Source organism: Pteropus alecto, unplaced genomic scaffold (assembly GCF_000325575.1).
Source record: "Pteropus alecto unplaced genomic scaffold, ASM32557v1 scaffold22, whole genome shotgun sequence".
Taxonomy (NCBI): domain Eukaryota; kingdom Metazoa; phylum Chordata; class Mammalia; order Chiroptera; family Pteropodidae; genus Pteropus; species Pteropus alecto.
Genome location: NW_006434839.1, coordinates 1005382 through 1026232, shown reverse-complemented (window position 1 = coordinate 1026232; position 20851 = coordinate 1005382). Strand labels below are relative to the sequence as shown.

Below are 20851 nucleotides of genomic sequence, written 5' to 3'. Positions count from 1 at the left end.
AAGAACCTGAAGAGTGCTTACTCATCTTTGAGCTACATCATAATCAATGTCATGATGAAATAATCTGTGTGCAACAGGTCTTTTAAGTCATGGACATGGTTTTTAACATGGTTGCTTGCAAATTCATTTTATTATTTTAAATATATATCTATATATACATATATACACACACACACACACACTTTTTTCAAGTCGTGATACATTTCACAGTACAACTTTAAAAAAAATAAATATGATAATAACGTGTGATATTTAGATTTCTAAACGGGAAAAACTGGGAAAAATATTCTCCAACTGAAGAATTATATGACTACTTAATTCTAGGTTTTGAATCATCCAAAAATATGTCCACTGCTTTGTGTCCTTTGTTTAAAGCTCCCAATTCCTCCTCTGGCTCAAACATGCCCTCTTGATTTCTGTCCCAAAGTCCTGTTGCCTTCGTACTTCTCTGCGTGTTTTCTTAGCTGGCAGAGTTCAGAGAATGAACTCACCTCACAATTCGGGGCCCCTTTACAGTCTCAAGGGGTCTGCTTATTACATGCAGGCACGTTCTGTAACTGGTGGACTTTCTCAGGGTAGGGGAGGGAGAGCGAGGTAGGGAGGTCGTCTGTCACCTGATACTGTTTGCCGCAGAGGAGCTTTTGCGCTGGGAGCTGAGTGACAGGGGAGATCGTGCCTGCTGGGTGCCTGGGCTGATGGACGCGCAGAGGGCAGAGGAGGAGGCTGCTTCCTGCCTTTCTCACACACTTCAGTCATTTCAAGGTCCACAGCAGCCCCTCTCTGCTTCCTCTCCTGCCCACCTTCTCTCCCGATTCCTCTTTGTAGCTCTCTTTCTGTGGCTCTGTTTCTCCAGAGCGATTCTTTTTTTAAAAATTTTTATTGTATATTAGTTTCAGATAGACAATACAATGGCTAGACATTTATATAATTTATGACATGATCCCTCTGATGACTCTAGCACTCGTCTGGCACTGCACACAGCCTTTCCAATAATATTGACTATATTCCCTGTACTATACCCCCCACCCCTATGACTGTTTTTTTTCGCCCTGCCCCCCAAACCTCCTCCCCTTTGGAAATCACCAGTCTGTTCTCTGTATCTATGAGTCTGTTGTCATTTAGTTTGTGTGTTTCTTTTGCTCCTTGGATTCGGCATATAAGCGAAACCAGATGGTATTTTTCTTTCTCTGTCTGACTTCACGTAGCGTAATATTCTCTAGGTCCATCCATGTCATTGCAAATGGTAAGATTGCCTTTTCTATGGCTGAGTGATATTCCATTGTATATAGGTACCATAACTTCTTTATCCAATCATCTATCAATGGGCACGTAGGTTGCTTCCATATCTTGGCTATCGTGAATAGTGCCACAATGAACATAAAGGTGCATAAATACACTGCACTTCTTAGTTCTCTTTTTCCTGTCCCCTGTCACAGACCCCCAGTTTACCGTGGTGTTATCCAGCTTTCCACAGCCTTGTTTCCAGCATTTCTCAGCCTCATCCTCCTCCCTAGTTTGCCCCGCCGTGTTTCCATTGCTGGTGTCATAAGCACAACTATATCCACTATAGCGTTTTATAATAACAAAATATTAATAGCTGAATGGGATATCAATATTTGGTTAAATTATGTTTTACCCGTACAATGCAATACTATGCCACTGAAGAAATGATCTCCAAGATAGATTGGTAAGTGAGACAAACAGAGCACACGGAATTTAGTATTTAGCCTTTTATATAAGGAAGGAATAGAAATGATTATACATTAACTCTGTCGATAGGGTCTCAGAACCGTGGCAAAACCAATTGTATCATAAGCTAAGTGATAAAAAACAAGAGTTAAGTTCCCATGGCAACATTATGATAAAACAACATTGAACAGAATGATGATGTTTGAGGACTTGCTGCACATTCGTATTTGCTTGTATTTGTTTGTGGGCAGCATCACGAGAGACGAGTAGGTAGTTGCCTGTGGGATTGTGGTGAGGATTTGGGCTGATGAAATGGGGAAGGGATCAAGGCTTTCACTGTATGCCTTTTAGTATTTTTTATTATTTGTGTAACCTTGAGTAGATATCGCCTATCAAAATAAAATGATTTCATTTCTTATGCGTCACAGGGATATAGTAATTCAACCTCTCACCCTTGTATTTATGTATTTATTTCTCCTCTTATAAAGAATTAATCTGCTCATTTACGTATACATTTCTCTAAGTGGTTGCAGATATTTGGTAAGTGGAGCCTTCTGTTAGATCAAGATATTTTGAGAAACATTTCTAGTGCTTAACATAAACTGGGAGCTTAAGAAGAATCTTTACTGTGGCACAGAGACAGGAAGTGATTGGTCCAAGGTCACGTTCGTATGTAGGGGCCCAGGATCGAAACCTAGGCAGTTTGGCTCCAGCGTTCACCCTCCTAGCCACTACGTTAAATAGCTCGCACTGCCAAATTGTTCAGTGCTATTGTATATCTTTATCTGAACTACCTGTTTTTCATTCTTGTAGCAATTAGGACAGTCTAGGTTATGTTATGATAATAACCAACCTCAAAAATCTTGATAGGTCACAATAGCAAATGTTTATTCTTTCCCCTTTATTTGTCTACTATGGGTCAATTGTCTCTTTGCTCCTAATTGTCTTCATTATAGTCCAGGCTAATGGGGTAGCCTCGAACTGGGACAGTGGGTAAATTGTAGCCAGATTTCATTGGCCAAAGCTAGTGACAAGGCCAAGCTTGCTGTCAGCAGGATAGGAAAGGATTCTCCCCCTACAAAAAGAGACAGTGAATTTGTGAGCAATAATATGATCTGCCACAATGCCTAACTTCAATCTGGAAGTATAGGATTATGTATATCTAAAAAAAGGTAACATTACATGTTGTAATTTTCTTTGATTGTTACAGTCTGCTGCTCCCATAACCTAGGTATGTACTTATAATTAAATGCAAGAAGAAAAAAAGTTGGATAGAACATTGTTTTCAATCCTAAGAGTTAAAAAACCCAGCACCCAGAGAAACCAGATATCTACATGCAAAAGAATGAATTTGGATCCTTACCTTATACCATATACAAAAATTAACTCAAAACGGATCAAAGATATAGATGTAAATGCTGAAACTATTAAATAGATAAAGATCTCAACTTCAAATCTTCCACAAAGTGCTTCCCCTATTGTTTATTGCCATTGAGATGTACACAGTGGGGATCTTATTTAATATATACAAGAGTTTTGTGAGAGGGGTATTACTGCTCCATTTTATAGATAAGGAAATTAAGGCACAGAAAGGGTTAGAAAATTGTACAGATCCACGTAACATATTGGAAGTGCAGTCAAAATTCTAATCCAGTGCTTTATTAGATTTCCATTGCGTTAAAAAAACCCACATTATTGCTACCCAGTAATATCACGTTATTCTACCTTTCTAAGGATCCAGCAACCCCCTGGACCCCTCAGTAATAAATTTAAACCAAAGTCTATGTATTTCTTATATACTCCCCATCCTCACCCCAACCCAGCCCCCTGGGCCCCTTTTAGAACTTACGCAGAAGCACCTCCTTATCTTGGGGAAAATCTGAGCTGTCCGTCTGCTGGGCTAATCACTGGATGTCTACATTTCCTGACTATGAGAGTCTCTAATTAATCTGTCATCAAGTAGGAAGTATGGCAACCACAGTTCTCCCTTCTCAAAACGGAAGCCTTGTTGCTTCCTTTTGTCATTTTGCCTTTGGTTAGGATTCTGTTTATTCTTTCTTTGCCGACACCGTCAAGAGAGCTCGTGTCTCCACAGACTGCTAACATAATTCCAACATTCACTCCGCCCCAAACACAGATTGTCTCTGGCCACCTCCTTTAAGCAAATTCTAACACCTAATGTAGTGTCTCATTTTTTAAAATTGTGAATAAGTGGCATACTAATTAACCGATAATTATGAGGCTGAGGAATATAGGAACATAGCTTAGTGTTGTAATAAAAAGTAAAACTAACAAAAATTTAGTTTTTGACATCCATCCGATGATACACACAATCTTCATGGCAGTGTAGTTAGACATAAATGGTAAGCAGTTGACTTAGTTGGCTATAATTGCCATTCGTTTGGTAGTCTGTCCTATGGTTTAATTCTTGTTACTGAAAACATACAGGCATCTCTTTTCTCTTTTCCATGCACTGAGGAGGGTCTGTAGCTGATGTCATCTCGTGAGTGCAGAGAACAGACAGGATGCCCCCAAACTTTCCTACCTCTTTCTTGCCTTCTAGTCCGACCAAAAGAACTCTCTGTTTCCTCCCACGTGATTTCCATCTGCCCCCTGTGCTCCCTTTCTACTGTATGCTTACTCCTTGCCTCCACCCAATGTTTCCTCGGCACCTCCCCCTTTTTCTACTTCTTGGTCAGCTGGACCAACCTGGGGTCGGTGTGATGCAAGCCAGGGCAGGGCTGTGCATCTTTGGGTCAGTAGGCTATGCCTGGCAGCAGGACATCTCTAGAACTGCAGGGAGGAATATGTTGTAACCACTGGGGCCCAAGAAGCAAGCCCAGATTCTTAATATATCCTCAACAAACAATCAGGTACTCAGATCTGTTAAAATGGAGATTCAGGCCAAGACCAAGAACATTTTTAGCTTGAGTCTCTCTTTAGGGCTTTGCTGGAGAACTGGGATTCAGTTTGCTTGGTCATCTTGGCTGTCGGGTTGTCTTCAAAGGGGGTTTTCCAGCAGATTCCTGGCCTGCCCAGACCCCTCTTTATTCCCATGAACAACGCTGTCTGTGCTCCACGCTTGGCTCTAGGCATGCTTCCCCAAGCCTGGCCTCAGCTCAGACTGAGGAGGGCCTGGCTGACCCTTGGGGTCACAGAAGCTGAGTTTATCGCTCTCTCTTGCTGCTCTCTGAATCCTGTTCACACCTGCTCAGTCTGCAGTTTCTCTCTGGTAGTGCAATCATGTGCTCTGAGAATAGAGCAGACTCTATTTAATCAGCAGAAATGCTCAGCTCTGTAGAAACAGGGCTGACTCTATTCCAACGGAATTGTGTCCATAAAACTGACCTTGTCTCTTGGAAATGGCTGTTAACCAGTTCCCCAAGGCAGACTACAGAAGCTCTTCCCTCACACAAGCAAAAACCTCTACTAGTAGACAGATGGGTGAAGGGCTTATTGACTAGACAACCTATGCAGATCGAAAAAGGTCACAGGTGCGACTCTCACAGGAAAGGGGGTCTTAGGGAACTGCTGGCTCCAGCTACGAGTTTGCCTCTGTTGTTTATATGTACGTGTATTTGTGGGGGGCTGGTGCCTTAGCCCCAAGGCTTCACTGGGGAACTCTGCCGGTAACCTGTGAGACATGGGCATGGTAATTTGATGTTCTGTGTCTCTTGGATTGGTCCCAACTGTCAATGTTCTCTTTTGCTGTTCCCATGGATATATTTATTATTCTTGTCAGAGACCACAGAGAACTGCAGTCAATTGGCACGCTTTTCACAGATCCAGCGGTACTTAGTGTCACATGATGTGGCATCGCATGTCTGTGTTTGTTAGATCTATGGTCACAGAGTTGAAATTTCGATGCCGGTTGGTAGCACTAAATGGGAAAAGATAGCGTGGCTAAGGCCCATTGTTTCCGCCCTGCCTTTTCCCCATCCCAGTCCGCCTCGTCTATCCCCAAATCCAGCTCTAAACGGATGCTTTACTGCCAACTCTCCCGTGAGCTTTTGTGGACTCACAGCTTTGGGTTAGCTCCCTCTGTGGTTGGTCGGAGACATCTCATGGTCACCCGCCCTGATTTCTCCTAGAGATACTGTTTTAGTGTGACGGGCCCTAATTCACAGCAGGAGGGCTGAGAGGATGTCGGAGATTTCTCCTTTCCTAGGCACTGCCTGGCTTTTGGAGAAACTTCCTTGGCTTTCTGCCACCACTATTTCTATCATTCAGCCCCTTCCTGTTTGACTGGAAAGAGTCTGGTTTCATGGAAAGGTCATGAGTTGTGGAGTCAGGTGGATGTGGAATCAAATTGTGGCTCTATCATTTCCCAGCTTGGTGACATGCAGCACATTTCTAAATCTCTCAGACTCGAGTCAGCTGTCTGTTAAATGAGGATTAATAAAAGCTTTTTTTTCCTCTAGCATTATTGTGTACTGCAGGCTTAGCAAGTGCCTGGCATTTTCTTTTTTGGGAGGGGGAGGAGGAATTTTTTAAAAATATTTTACTAAAATATAGTTAAGTATATAACATTATATTAGTTTCAGCTGTGTAACCTAGTGATTTGACATTTATATACCTTATAAATTAATCACCAGCCTAAGTCCAGTAACCATCTGTCACCATGCAAAGTTATTGCAATATTATTGACTATATTCCCTGTGCTGTACACTACATCTCTTTGGCTTGCTTGCTCGCTCATTCATTCATTCATTCATTCATTCATTCATTCATTCATTATTTTTTATTATGGTGGCATTGGTTAAAAAATCCAGTAAGTTTCAAGTGTTCAATTCAACAGTAAGGCATATATATGTCTATAAGTGATATATATATCGCTTTGTGTGTTCACCGTCCATAGTTATATTTCTTTCTGTCACCACGTATTTAACCCCTTTTACCTCATCTACCTTCCCCCACCCACCACTACCCTCTGGTAACCACTAGTCTATTGTCCATCTCCATGAGTCTCTGTTTGTTTGTCCTGTTTGTTGCTTTTAGGTTTATATCCCACATATAAGTGACAACACGTGGTTTTCAACTTTTTCTGTCTGGCTTATTTATCTTAGCATGTCATTCATGTTTTCACAGATAGCAGTATTTCATCTCTTCTTATGGCTGAGTATTATTCCATTGCATATATGTACCACAGCTTCTTTAGCCAATCATCTATTGTAGGACATTTCAGTTGTTTCTGTGTCCTGGCCACTGTGAATAATGCTGCTATGAACATCAGTGTGCAAATATCTTTTCGGATATGTGTTTTCAAGTCTTGTGGGTAAATACCAGTAGAAGGATTGCTGGATCGTATGATAGATCAATTCTTAGTTTTTAGAGGAACCTCCATACTGTTTTCCACAGTGGCTGTACCAATCTGCAGTCCCACCAGCAGTGTATGAGGGTTCCTTTTTCTCCTCATCCTCTCCAGCATTTGTTATTACTGGTCCCGTTGATTACAGCTATTCTAACAGGCATGAGATGGTATCTCATTGTGGTTTTGATGTGCATTTTCCTAATAGCTAGCGATGTTGAGCATCCTTTCATATGTTTGTTGGCCATTTGTACGTCTTCTTGGGAGAAGTGTCTGTTCAAGTCCTCTGCCCATTTTTTAATTGAATTGTTTGTTTTGTTGTTGTTGTTGAGTTGTATGAATTCTTTGTATATTTTGCATATTAGTCTCTTATCAGAGACATTGCTTGCAAATATATTTTCCCATTCAAATGGTTGTCTCTTTACCTTGTTGACAGTTTCTTTTCCTGTGCAGAAGCTTTTTAGTTTGATGTAGTCCTATTTGTTTATTTTTGCTTTTACATCCCTTGCCTTTGAGGTCAAATTTATAAAATCTTCTTTAAGTCCAGGGTCCATTAGTTTAGTTCCTATGTTTTCTTCTATGCAATTTATTGTTTTGGGTTTTATATTCAGGTCCTTGATCCATTTTGAGTTAATTTTGGTGTGTGGTGATAGACAACAGTCTAGTTTCATTCTTTCACAGGTGGCTTTCCAGTTTTCCCGGCACCATTTATTAAAGAGACTTTCCTTTCTCCACTGTGTGTTTTTGGCTCTTTTGTCAAAAATTATTTGCCCAGATAAACATGGGTTTACTTCTGGAACCTCAATTCTGTTCCACTGGTCTGTGTGTTTCTTTTTCTGCCAATACCATGCCGTTTTGATTATTGTCGCTTTGTAGTATAATTTGAAGTCAGGCAGAGTGATACCTCAGCTTTGTTCTCTTCAAAGTCTACCAAACCTGTCTTCTTTTCTACTCTCTCATTATTACCCCCTATCCTGCTCTCTCTTCGATCTTTTCAGCAACCTCCAAAGAAACTTTTCTGCTATAATCTTGCTTTTAATAGTTCTCTGCTCTGCAGTCAGAATGATCTTTCTAAAACGCAGATTAGATTATATCAGTCCCTTGATGAAATATTTTAGTAGCTTTCCATTGCTCTTAGGATGAGGTTTGGGCTTCTTAACACGGTTTATAAGTCTTTGCCTGTTCATTCTTTTAGTAGATGTTGCTGAGTGTTTACTATGTGCCAGATACTCATCTAGGTACTTGGAATATATGTTCTGATTCTTCTGCACATCTCACAATACCATAACTACCCTAGCACTGTCTTCTAGCAACTGTAAACTTCTGGTTCTTTATATACTCTCTCCACACGTTCACTTGGTGTATTTATTGAGCATATAATATGTGAAAAGCACTGATGGAACCATATCCCTTTCCCCAAGCACACTTACGCACATTCCTGTACACGCTCTTTAACTAAATAATACTGACTCATCCTTCATGCCTCAGCTTAAATGTTGCTTCTTTCAAGCAAATTTTCCTTCCTTGCCCCAACTGGGTTGAGGCACCCCTTATCTGTTGTCTCATTATATCATATCCTTTTTCTTTGAGGGCACTTACTGCATGAGAATGCACTCCTTTGCTTCCTCTGCCAGCCTCTGAAGTCCTAAAGGCAGGGCTGAATCTCTCGTTGACACTCTGTAACCCCAGCACATCCACAATGCTGGGACACTGCAGCATGGCAGTGGGCTTCTCGGCTTATCGATTTTATAATTTATTTGCAAGATTGTAGTAGGGCCTACCAAATATTTTTAATTAATTAAAAATTTGTGCGATATTCTTCATATTAATTAACAAATTTTGCTGTCATAGTTTTTAATTAAGATAATTTAAATGCTAGTCGATCTCCAAATGTATTGATTCCTAATTAGAAAACTTCACACCTTAAATCACCACTCTGGAGTATGGATTGTGACTACAGTACTTCAATGACAACTAACCACCCCCTAGATTATAAAGAGTTAATTCGTGTTCTTACATATGTTACTAATACTGTGTCATTTTAAAGTAAATGGCTACTCAGACCATGTGACAACGAGAATTCATAGAATGTACAGAATAAGCCTGTTTAGAGAGTCACTAGAAGTATCACTCTGTGACATATATGCTAACCTGAAGAGGCAAGGCCTGGAGGTGAGAGATGGCTGTAGACCTGGAGAAGGAGTGATGTAGAGCCTGGGGGAGGCCTCAGGTTCTGGGTCCTACCCAGAGCAAAGACCCTGGAAACAGGTGTCTTTCACTTTGCACAGTGTCTCACTAAGTCAGTTAGTAGTCCTGCTGCAGAGGACAGTCGTTCGATTAAATAATGAGGACATCCCTGCATTTGTCAAGCTGCCACAGCACCAGGAAAAATTAAAAACACTGGACTCAGCAGTCAGAATCCCTGCTCAGGTTGTCTGTAGCCTGGCAAAACAGAACTAGAGGGAAAAAAACCTCCCCCATCTTCCTTCACTCAAGTCCGATAGGATTTGGCCCTTCCAATATCTATCGGGCCTCGTCGCAACTTTGAATTATTAAAATGGTACCCGTGATATTTACACCATCAAGAAATGACCTATGTCTGTGCGCTAAGAAAATCTTTGATATTTTACTGTAGAAAAGTCAAATTCATAAGTGTGACTAGGGAGAAAGTCTGTGATGGTACGTGTTAAAGTCAGACTTGTTAGTGGTCTTAAAATTACTGTGGCAACATTTTTCAATGGCAAGGAACTGAAGTCTGTTCATTGCATCGTTCGTCAGGAAACACACTGTGCTAAGATATTCATAGATATGATAATTAAAGCTGTGTACCAGACATGCTCAGAAGTCCAGAAATACAGAAAAGCCAGGGCTTTGCATGCTGAATTGGATTCACAGTGTGATAGTTTGTTACATTCCATGCATACAGCAAACAACATTAGAAATGAACAAAAGGAACACATACACAGTGTGAGTTCAAGTGTTCCAACTCAAGGTGGGTTATTGAAATGGTTAGTAGGCTTCCTGGGGGAGTGGTTATAACTTCTCCTATGTCTGCTCTTGAACTTACTGCTTCCACTTATGGATTTTGTACCACCCATTATATCATAGATCTTTTGGTTGCAAGTGTAAGAACATGCATTCAAACAAATATAGGCAAAAGTGATGTGTATTGGTTCATGGAATATGATAAAGGGTTTTACAATGAAATCAAAGCAGGGCAAGAATGTAGCTGGCCCTCTGGGACATCAGGAACCAAATTAAATGGGTTTTACTGTATCTACCGCTTGTCTCTGTTCATTTCTGTTTGTGAGAGGAAATAGGGCCAGAAACATAGCCATGAAAAACTTCTAGATTTTCTCTCTTACACATTTTCTTGGATTAAGTTAGAAAAATCCCAAGGTAGTTTTTGATGGGCTTGGAATGGACCCATCAAATATAGTCAAGGGCAGGATCACGGTAGTCATTTTAGTTGAAGCACAAGGAGGAGCAGTTACCTCTAGGTAGAGGTGGTTCTCAGAAGAGAGAAAGTTCTGGGAAGGAAGAAAACTCTGGTCCATTCCAGCCATCCTCACTACCTCTCATCTACTTGCTCCTCCCAAACCTATCAGCCAGTGTTTTCCCTCTACCTTTATAACTCAAATTTTCAGGCTAGCTTCTCTTTCAATTACCATAAGTCTATTTCTAGGGCTATCCTCTAATATAAATTTTAGTTGTTCATTTTCAAGAATCATCTGGTGTTTTTCAACTAGATGACATGACGTCAACCCAGTTGCATTAGGTTCCAAACCACATTTACCATATTCCCCAAACTCAATCCAACTTCCTTTTCAATTTCTTTTTTGTTAGTGATTTTATCATATTACAGCACACTCATCCTCTGAAAACTTCCTTGATTCTTCCTTTTCTACCAACCACCATATCAAGGCACGAGTTGATAATGTTTTTCAAAAGCTCTCTTATCCTTTCTCCATTCCCACTACCCCACCCTAATTCAAATCTTTCATTGCAGTTGGAGTGCAAATGGCTCAAACCTTTTGCCTCCTCCTCTTCAAGTCAATATTAGACAACCCTATTTAAGGTTCTGGTAATACCATTAACATGAACAAGCCTCAACTCTATAGAGTTTAGAAGAAAAATATTTGTAAACTATTTATCTGATAAGTGCTTAATATCCAAAATATATAAGTAACTCATACAACTCCATAGCAAAACCCAGAAGCCAAGCAACCTGATTAAAAAATTGGCAGAGGATTTGAATAGACATTTTTCAAAAGAAGATACACAAATGGCCAACGAGTACATGAGAAAGTTCTCATTACTAGTTATCAAGGAAATGTAAATCAAAACCACAACGAGATACACTTTCACACCTGTTTGAATGGCTATGTCAAGAAGATGAAAGATAACAAATGCTGGTGAAGATGTGGAAACTTTGTTCACTATTGGTGAGAATTTAAGTTGGTATAGATACCATGGAAAACAGTATGGAGGAGTTTCAGAAAATTACAAAATATACATATCAGATGATCTAGCAACCCCACTTCTACATATATATATGTGAAGAAGATGAAATCACTATCTCAAAGAGCTATCTGCATTCCCTCTGTGTTCATTGCAGCATTATTCATTATATATAGCCAAGACGTGGAAACAACCTGAGTGTCCATCAACAGATAAATAAAATGTGATATATATTTTTCAGCCATAAAAAAGAAGGAAACCCTGTCATTTGCAACAACATGGATGGACCTTGAGCGCATTATGCTAAGTGAAGTAAGTCAGAGAAAGACAAATACTGTATCATCTCACTTATATTTGAAACTGAAAATCACTGAACTCATAAAAACTGAGAGTAGAATGGTGACTGCCAGGGGCTACAGATCAAACTCCTACAAATAAATAATAGACAACTCAATATAACAAGGGCAAATAAATTGCTTACTTTAAAATAGAAGATATACAAATGGCCAAGAAGCACATAAAAATGAGATGCTATCCACCCCCACTAGAATGGGAATGGCTAAAATTTCAAAATACCGACAATAAAAAAGGTTTACGAGATTGCGGAACAACTTCCCCACGTTGTTAATGGGAGCATAGAATGCCGAAATCATTTCGGAAAACTCTTTAGCAGTTATTTGTAAAGTTAAACATACATCGACTTTATGACACAGTAATTCCACTCCTAGGTATTTAAGAAAAATGAAAATTATGGCCACAAAAAGATGGATTCAGGAATGTTTAGAAAACCTTTATTTATAATAGCCCCGAACATAAACAATGCAAACGGTCACCATTAGTGAGTGGATAAACAAGTTGTGACTCGCATACTACGTAGGATGAATCTCGAAAACGTTATGTTGAGGGAAAGTAGAAAAAGCAAAAGAGAGTTTACTCTGTGAGTCTATACGAGAACAGGCAAAACTAATCAATGGGAAGAAATGGGTATCGTGGTTACCCATAGTAAGTGGGTGACAATTGACTAGAAGAATCCTGGAACTTTCTGTACCGGTGGAAATTTCATGTATCTTATTTGGGGTCTTGGTTACGTACGTGTATACATTATCACACCTCACCAAGTTATACATTTAACATCTGTGCATTTTGCTGTGTGTAATTTTTACCTAAAAGTGAAAAAGTACTGTATGTGAATATTGAACTTTAGTCGTTTTGCATTTCGCACTGTTATAGGATAGGAATTCTGAAACCACGTGTTCTGTATTCTGGTTATTAGCTCATAATTGAGTATAAATGGAGCATATTTCTTAGAGAACAGAATTTGAAATATGTAAAAAAGGAACACTAAAGTGAGCCATATATAATTGGGTTGGAACTAGAGGCATCAGTATAGGGTGGAAGGCGGAGAGGGGAGAGAAATAGAGATCAATGTGAATAATGGGTAAATCTGGGTAAAGAGTATACAGGCATTCTTGCAACTTTCCTATAAACTTGAAATTGTATCAAAATATAACGTTAAAAATAAAGCCACAGAGGCAGTAAAATGTAATGGGACCCGTCCAGAGAGAACTTATACAAAAAGAAGGAAAACGAAATAGGAGAATGGCCTCAAATTTTTCCTTTATGATCACGTTCCTCCAAGAACTCCAGGGGAAAGCAGAATTCGAAGATCGTAATAGAGTTCAGTGGGAGGGTCATGTCACCAAGGTCAAGAGAAAGGGCATCTAGAAAGGCGGTTGTCAACATTGACTGCACTCTGGAATCACCCAGGGAGCTTTAAAACATGGTGCCTGCCTGGGTTCCCCCTCCAGAGATTCGATTTCAGTGACCTAGTATGTCACCTGGGCACTGAGCTTTTTTCAGAGCTTTCCAGGTGATTTTAATGTGCAGCCAAGAACGGGGACCCCCCCCACTGCCTTGAGGGGAACTTCAAGGACAACTTTGGTGTACACCAAGGGAAGGAAAACAGACGAAGTTGCAATTTGTAGCTATTGGAAGTGAAAAAAAGGTAAAATTGGGAAAAATGAAGGGAGGAATTGGAGTCCTCAAGGCCAGGTGCCCGAGGGGAGGATGCAGTTCTGTATGTAGCAGCACCCTCAGCTAGCAGAGCTGGGAGCCTGTGTCCGTGACCTGCTGTGCCTTTGAAGTCCGTCAAGGTCTATGTCTGGAATGCCCTTTTCTCTGCCGGACCTTTTAGGGTCTGATTGGAGGAAAGCCTTCCTGGCTAGATTCCCGTGCAGGCAGGCAGGCAGGCAGGCAGGCAGAAAATGCCAAATCACTACAAACATGTCTTTTAGCTAGTCTGTTTTGGCAGGTTCCCCAGCTAGATTGACCAGTGCTCAGTATGAGGCAAAGTACTGTCTTCGAGGCAACCGGGGCGGAGCCAGCAGACACACACAGGGCGCTGATGTCCAATGGAATATTAGTCATAAAAAAAGATGAAATATTGCCATTTGCGGCAACATGGATGGTCTTGGGATTATCACGCTAAGCGAAATAAGTCAGACCGAAAGGGTTGAGGATCACATGATTTCACTTATATGTGGGATATAAAACTGAAAGCAACAAACGAACAAGACAAGTAGAGGCTCATGGACACAGACGACAGTTCGCCAGAGAGAAAGAGAGGAGGTGGGAGTTAGTTAAGGGTAAAGGGGGTCACATATACGGTGACGGAATGAGATTTGATCTTGGGTGAACACAAGGCAATAGGCAGATGATGTGTTATCGAATTGTACACTTGAAACCTATATAATTTTATTAACCGGTGTCATCTCAGTAAATTTTATTTAAAAAGTAGGTGTAGCAGTCCTGTGAAAAGCTAACCATGTTGAGATTTAGATATTATTTTGAAGAGCTGATTTCTCATGGTTGGGCTCATACCAAGCACTAAATAAGCCACAGTACACAAAGCGTCACACCGAGGACCTCACCTCAATTTGTTCACTTTTATCAAAACAAACCCGGGAAACCAATACCATTCTACTTGCCTCGGCCATGCATAGAGCTTTATTATTTTATTCTTCCGTGGGCGAGTCCCTGGATGGAGAGTGGAGAGACTCTCAGCTGTGGTTTACTTAAGCAGCTGGAACGGGCTTCCAGAGGCTTCGGAGCCGTCGGAGCGGTCTTCACCAGGAGCCCGTTCTGCGTCCACGCTCAGCATCGATCTGGCACCAGCGGATCTGCCTGGTGCTCCGCTCCCACCGTGAGCCTGGTCCGAGCCCAGAGCAGGATGGCGTCCACAGCCGCCCTCAGCTTGGCATTGCCTGAGATCACGATGGCCGCGTGCCCCGAGGGACAGGCTGCCATGATCCCCACACAGATCATGACCCCAATCTTGTTGTGCCACAGTATCAGTAAAGGCATCGAGAGGAGGGCAGCGCAGAGTGACACCACGTAGAGGCAGAGGAAGGAGACGAGAGACTTGAGCGCTTTGACGTGGGCCTCCAGGCTGGGGTCCCGGGAGTCTCTGGTTTTGGCCCTCATCGTCCTCATGTGCTGCCACAGGGAGACGATCAGCACCCCAGAAGAAACCGCAAAGCACAAGAAAGGCGGGACGGATCCCAGGCTGCAGAAGAGGAAGGAATGAAAGAAACCGAGATTTTTAATTTGCAGGTGGAACTCTGTATCATTATTCATGAAAAGCATAGCTGTGCCTGTGAAGTGAGAGCTGCTAAAATAGTCCCAAGAACAGATGACGGTGCAGACGGTGGTGAAAAGGGTTGTACCCAGGAGCATCTGGGGCATCTTCCTGGAGACCCACTTTGCCAAGCAGAGCAGGAAGGCGCGGGAGAAGCGGACGATCTTGGAGCAATAGAGGAGACTGAGGCACGTGGCGAACCAGAGGCCAGCTTGGTTTGCGACCATCCAGAGCATGACGATGGTTTGGTAACTGACACTCAGCGGGTCTTTCATCTGCTGGAAATGGGTAAGCTGGATGGCATACAGAAACAGCAGCACATGCAGGAAGAGCCGCGTGAGGCTGAGGCTCAGCAGGACAAGGTCACAGTTGCTCAGGGGCTGCCTCCTCACTACGTCCCGAAAATTCACCAAGAAAATGAAGGCATTGGCCAGAATCCCCACCACAAACTCCAGGATCGAAAGGCACAGAAATGCGCGCTTGGCTTCGTAGGACACAGTGACGACGGGAGTCAGCATCAGCATGGTGTCTCTTCTCACGTGTCCGCCCTCGCTCTCACATACCAGCCAGGAGAGAAGAGAAAGCGTACGTTCCGAGCCAGGACCTTTCCCTTCACAAGACACTCGACTCTCGCCCTAGTGACAAGAAAATTCTGGCAGGAAACGTCGAGGGATAGTGTCGCTTTAAAACTGGATACACACAAAGGATCATTGTTGAGAGTAGGAGAATAATGGTTCTATCTCTCGGGTGATGCGGAAGCTTATAAGAAACCAGATGTTTCTGTGTGACAGCCTCTGCGGGGGATCACGGCACAGCACCACGGATGCAAACGAGAGAGATCTCAGTTACCCATGCCCAGTTTTGCATGCATGGGTGGAGAAGAGAGAAGGATTTGCTTATGGGTTTTAAGAGAACTGGCAGCAGGCAAAGCATATATTTTCAAGGAATTAAGGTTTGAAATGGTGCCTCTCTCCATTTGCATGCCTTCCGTCACCTCTGAGGCATGACTCTTATTACAGACTTTGTCTTCAATAAGGACAAGTGCACGGTTCCTCCCCAGGCACCAGCACGTGGCTGGTAGGACGGCCATCACCAAAGATGTCATTCAGCCATCATTGTCATGCCGGGCACTGTGCTTGGCAAGGGGAGCATTTCCATGCACGAGGCCAGCACCTTCCCGTGAAGGGAGAGGATGGGGCGTATCTGGCTTGGATGATTACAGGAGGCTTTTACTTCCTGCTCTGCTTCCCAGCCCACTCCCTGACCCTACTACCCACAAAGCAACAGTAGCGATCCCGTGAAAATATAACCAAGATCACGTCTGTGCTTTGCTCAAACCTTTCAGGGCCTCTCACCGTAAAAGCTAAGTCCTCACCGTGGCTCGTAGGTCTCACATACATAATCGGGACCTCTGTCCCCTCTCAGGTGTCATCGGTGGTTCTTGCTCCATCCTTCACTCAACCCCAGCCACATGGGCTTCTTTTATGTCCTGTGATCTCACCAGGGGCCGTCCCACCTCAGGACCATTGCATCTCACTTCCCGCTGCCTGGATGCTTTTCCTCTACGTGCTCCAGTGCCTCACTGTCTCCTCCAAAGGACCCCTCAAAAGACACCTGATCAGAGACACCTTCCCTGAACATCCCATGAATGGCGTTTCTTACCTACATGTTGAGTGCTTCTTATGGTCCTTAACCTATTGCATATTTCCGCATATATTCAGTTATTGGTTGCCTCTACCCACCCCTCACTAAAAATGTAGGCTTTGTGAAAGCACAGAACAGGTACTCAGCAAGCATGTTTTCAATGAATGGAATTTTTACAAATGAAGCATTTAGTAGCCTGTAACATCCTCATGGATTATACCTAGAACATCTCTGAACATTCCTAGGGATTGTAGTCTAACATACTTGGCTGTAATTCCTGGTCTAGCTTTCTCCCCTCTTAAACATTTCAATATTTGGTGAGCTCTAGCTTTCCAGCCTCTCTAATTTGTCTATATCTCCAAAGGAACGTGGACTGATTTAATGTTCACTTCTGCGAGTTTTAGAAAAATTCGGGCTAGTTACTCAACGGAGATTGGACGAAAACTGATCATTTAGAGGCTGGATGCTGTTTATAACATTCGCTGTTGATCTGTGCCTGCCTCTACTCTCTTACAAATGCCTTAACTTTTCCGATTCTTTTATTATCGTCCTTCATGCTTCATTCACCGCTCATTTATTTTGTGGGATGGGTGCAGATGAAGGGAAAGGAGAAGCTGGACGGTTGGTCAGTGGGATGATCACGTTTTCTCTGAGGGGTGGAGCTTCCTCGCTTCTGCTCATCGGCTCGCTCAGCCTCCCGCTTCTGTGGTTCTGTTTGCCTAGTTCTGTAGTCTCACTCTGGGTGGTCTTCTCCCTCTGAGTGTGCTCGCAGGTCCAAGAAGGGTGCTCTGCGTTGACAGTGTGGGGCCTGGAACCAGGCTCCTACGGGTTCGGACCAGACTCTGCTCTTCCTCTCTGTGTGAACTTGGCAACTGATAAACCTTCCTCATTCACCTCATGTGGAATGGAGATGACAAACTAGCACCTACCTCAGAGGCCTGGGAGGGTTACGTGAATCGACACATGTAACGTGCTTGGAATTGTGCTTGGGACATGATGTCCAATTAATAAACGTTAGTTACAGAACCACCATATGATCCAGCAATCCCTCTTCTGGGTATATATGCAAATTAATGAAGTCGGTACCTGAAAGAGACGTCTGTGCTCCCATGTTCACAGCAGCCAAGAAGGAAACGACCTAAGTGTCTGGGATGGATGAATAAATAGAGAAACTGCAGTAGATATGTACAATGGAATGTTATTCACGATCTCCCCAAAGCGATCCTGCCATTTGCAATAACGTGGGTGAACCTAGAAGATGTTATGTTAAGTGAAATACACCAGACACCGCAAGAAGAATACTGCGTCGTCTCGGTTATAGGTGGAATCTAAAAAAGTGGAATTCATGGAAGCAGAGGGTGAAGCAGTGGTTTCCAGGGGCAGGGCGGTGGGGGAATGGGGAGGTGGCCGTCACAGGGCACAACGCTGAAGTTGCGTACGATGAGTAAGTTCTAGAGATCTAGCGTGCAGCATGGTGACTAGAGCTCATACGGTGTCAAATACCGGAAATTTGCGAAGAGAGTAGATCCCAGGGGCTCTCACCACACACACACGCACACGCACACGCACGCGCACACGCACACGCACACAAAGGTCACTGAGGAAGCAGATCTGTCAATTAGCTTGACAATATTCACTTGTGTATATCAAAGTATCATGTCGCACATGGTAAATATACACAATTTTTGTTAAGGAGAAAAACAAACGTTATAAGTAAATAACAATTACTTAATAAATAAGTTATAAATAAGTAATTACTTGATGAATAAATATAAATAAAATTTATAATAAGACAAAAAATATATGACCTTGAGGAATAAATGTAACAGGAAATACACAAGAAATCACTGAGAAAAATGATACGATTTATTAATAGATATTGAAGAAGACCTAAATAAATGTGTTTGGAGGAGAGAATAATAAATGTTCTTATTAGCACTGTTTTCGTGTGTTTGTCCTTGATGTCCTTCACCCTGTCCTCTTTCCTGCACAGCCCTTTAAGATTTTTATTAATCTGAGAGTCATCCGTGTTGTTCCATTTGGTTCTGTAGCTATTCTGTCTTTTTTATATTTTCTTTTAGCTAAAGACTTTTCTATGTAAGTCATGTGACATAAATCAGTGGTTACTCAAAATGTTTGCTTCCGTTATATTCTAAATTGTTTATATACAATATTTAGATAGCCTTTAATTGTACATAATCACATAGCACAGATTTGATGTTGTATTTAGTTCATCATATTTGTGACCATCTTATTTGGGTCATTCATTCTTTTAAAATACCAATACTGAGACAGTTCTGTACTTTCCGCTTCTCGTCACCACGCCAGGTGGCAGTATTGTACTAAGGGTGTTTAGGAAAAGTGTTGCTTTTCTACTGTCCACATGGAAACCACCTGCTTCATTGCACAGGCAAAGATCTATGAACAAGGAGTTACAATCTCTTCTAACAAGATGAATCCCTTTTATATCTGGAATCAACAAAATAGTCGATCTGTGTTGATTTGTGGGGAGTATCAAATCCCACCATAATCTTTCAATAATCAAGAGCTTGTTCAGAGACAAGTAGCAACATCCCTCATGGGCATTCCCTGCTCCTTTCAGCTGGTGCACACACAGCGTTTGGGTTTATATAAACACTCTCCTGTGTGGGCCGTCTTCAGCAACTGGCTGTTTTTGAAAACCGATCTACTCAGGAAGCTCAGAACAGCTAAATTAATTGCAATGCTAACTAAGAGCCGGAGCAGAGAAAACAAAAACAAAAACACCTCATCAAATGTGGTAAAAAATGGCAGTCATTTTAATTTTGCAAATAAATAGATGTTAACATTGCATGAAACATATAAATGTGTGTTTGTTTGGAATTTTGCTGCCTTTTTTTTTTTTTTTTGATATTTTACATTTGCTTTCCTAACAGGTTTTGTACAAGGCAGTCATGAGTAATATAATAAACCTTTTTCACCACAGAACCATCCACCACAGATAATACCGAGAGTTACACACTTAGGAACAGTCAGATCACAGACAAGATCAGACAGGCTGCCACCACCAAGTAAACAAATAGAAAATGACAGTGGGGTCTGAGGGTGGGGGTCCCCACCCTGTGGGTCCCCACAGTGATTAAATTCTTTGGTCTGATTTTTAAAAATTGCTATTGGCTAACTTGACAAAAACACTAGTAATAGTAATATGAAACCTTGTTCCTTTAGGATTCCTTGCTTAAATGTTTCCAACAACTTGCTTAAATATAGCCAATGACTATATTAAAATTCAGGGATCCCCAACCCCTGGACTGTGGACTGGTACCAGTCCGCGTTCTGTTAGGAGCCGGGCTGCACAGCAGGAGGTGAGCAGCTGGCGAGCAAGTGAAGCTTCATCTGTGTCTGCAGCCGCTCCCCAGTGCTGGCATCACCGCCTCAGCTCCACCTCAGATCATCAGGCAATAGATTGTCATAGGAGCACCGGTCCCTGGTGCCAAAAAGGTTGGGGACCACAGTATTAAATGACATTTATTAAGAACAAAATGTATTTCAGAAATTGTGATGGGCACGTGAAGACACCAAAAGGTATAAGAGGAATGAAGGAGCATGGAGGGGTAGCACAGGCCTGGTGGAGGGTGGAGAGCGAGCTGTCCAGAGACATCATCTCACACCTGATAGAACGGCTATTACTGAAGAGACAAAACAAGTGTCGGTGAGGATGTTTGTGGAGAAAAGTTCCAGTGCCCTCTTGGTGGGAATATATATCAGTGCAGCCACTATGGGAAACAGTATGGAGAAGTCTCAAAAAATTAAAAAATAGATCTACCATAGGATCCAGCAGTTCTACTTCTGGGTATTTATCCAAAGGAAATGAAAACAGCATACAGAAGAGATATCCACACTCAGGTGTGTTGCAGCATTATTCACACTAGCCCAAGTATGGAAACAACATCAGTGTCTATCACTGGATGAATGGATAAAGAAGATGGGCTCTATATACACAATGGAACATTTTTCAGCCATGAGAAAGAACCACTGCTGTTTGTGACAACATGGATGGACCTCAAGGGCAAGATGCTAAGTGAAATAAGGCAGACAGAAAAGACAACTACTGCATGATATCAACTATATAC

The 20851-nt window shown here is 42.1% G+C and overlaps 1 protein-coding gene across 1 annotated transcript; it reads right to left on the bottom strand.

Moving 5' to 3' along the window:
* Positions 1-14611: 14611 nt before the first annotated feature.
* TAS2R38 (taste 2 receptor member 38) lies at positions 14612-15619 on the bottom strand. The gene has a single exon (XM_006910631.1). The coding sequence runs from the start codon at positions 15617-15619 to the stop codon at positions 14612-14614; it is 1008 nt and encodes a 335-aa protein (XP_006910693.1).
* Positions 15620-20851: the final 5232 nt, after the last annotated feature.

Coding starts and splice junctions, on each gene's coding strand:
- TAS2R38 (XM_006910631.1), bottom strand. CDS start 15,619: ATGCTGATGCTGACTCCCGTCGTCACTGTGTCCTACGAAGCCAAGCGC.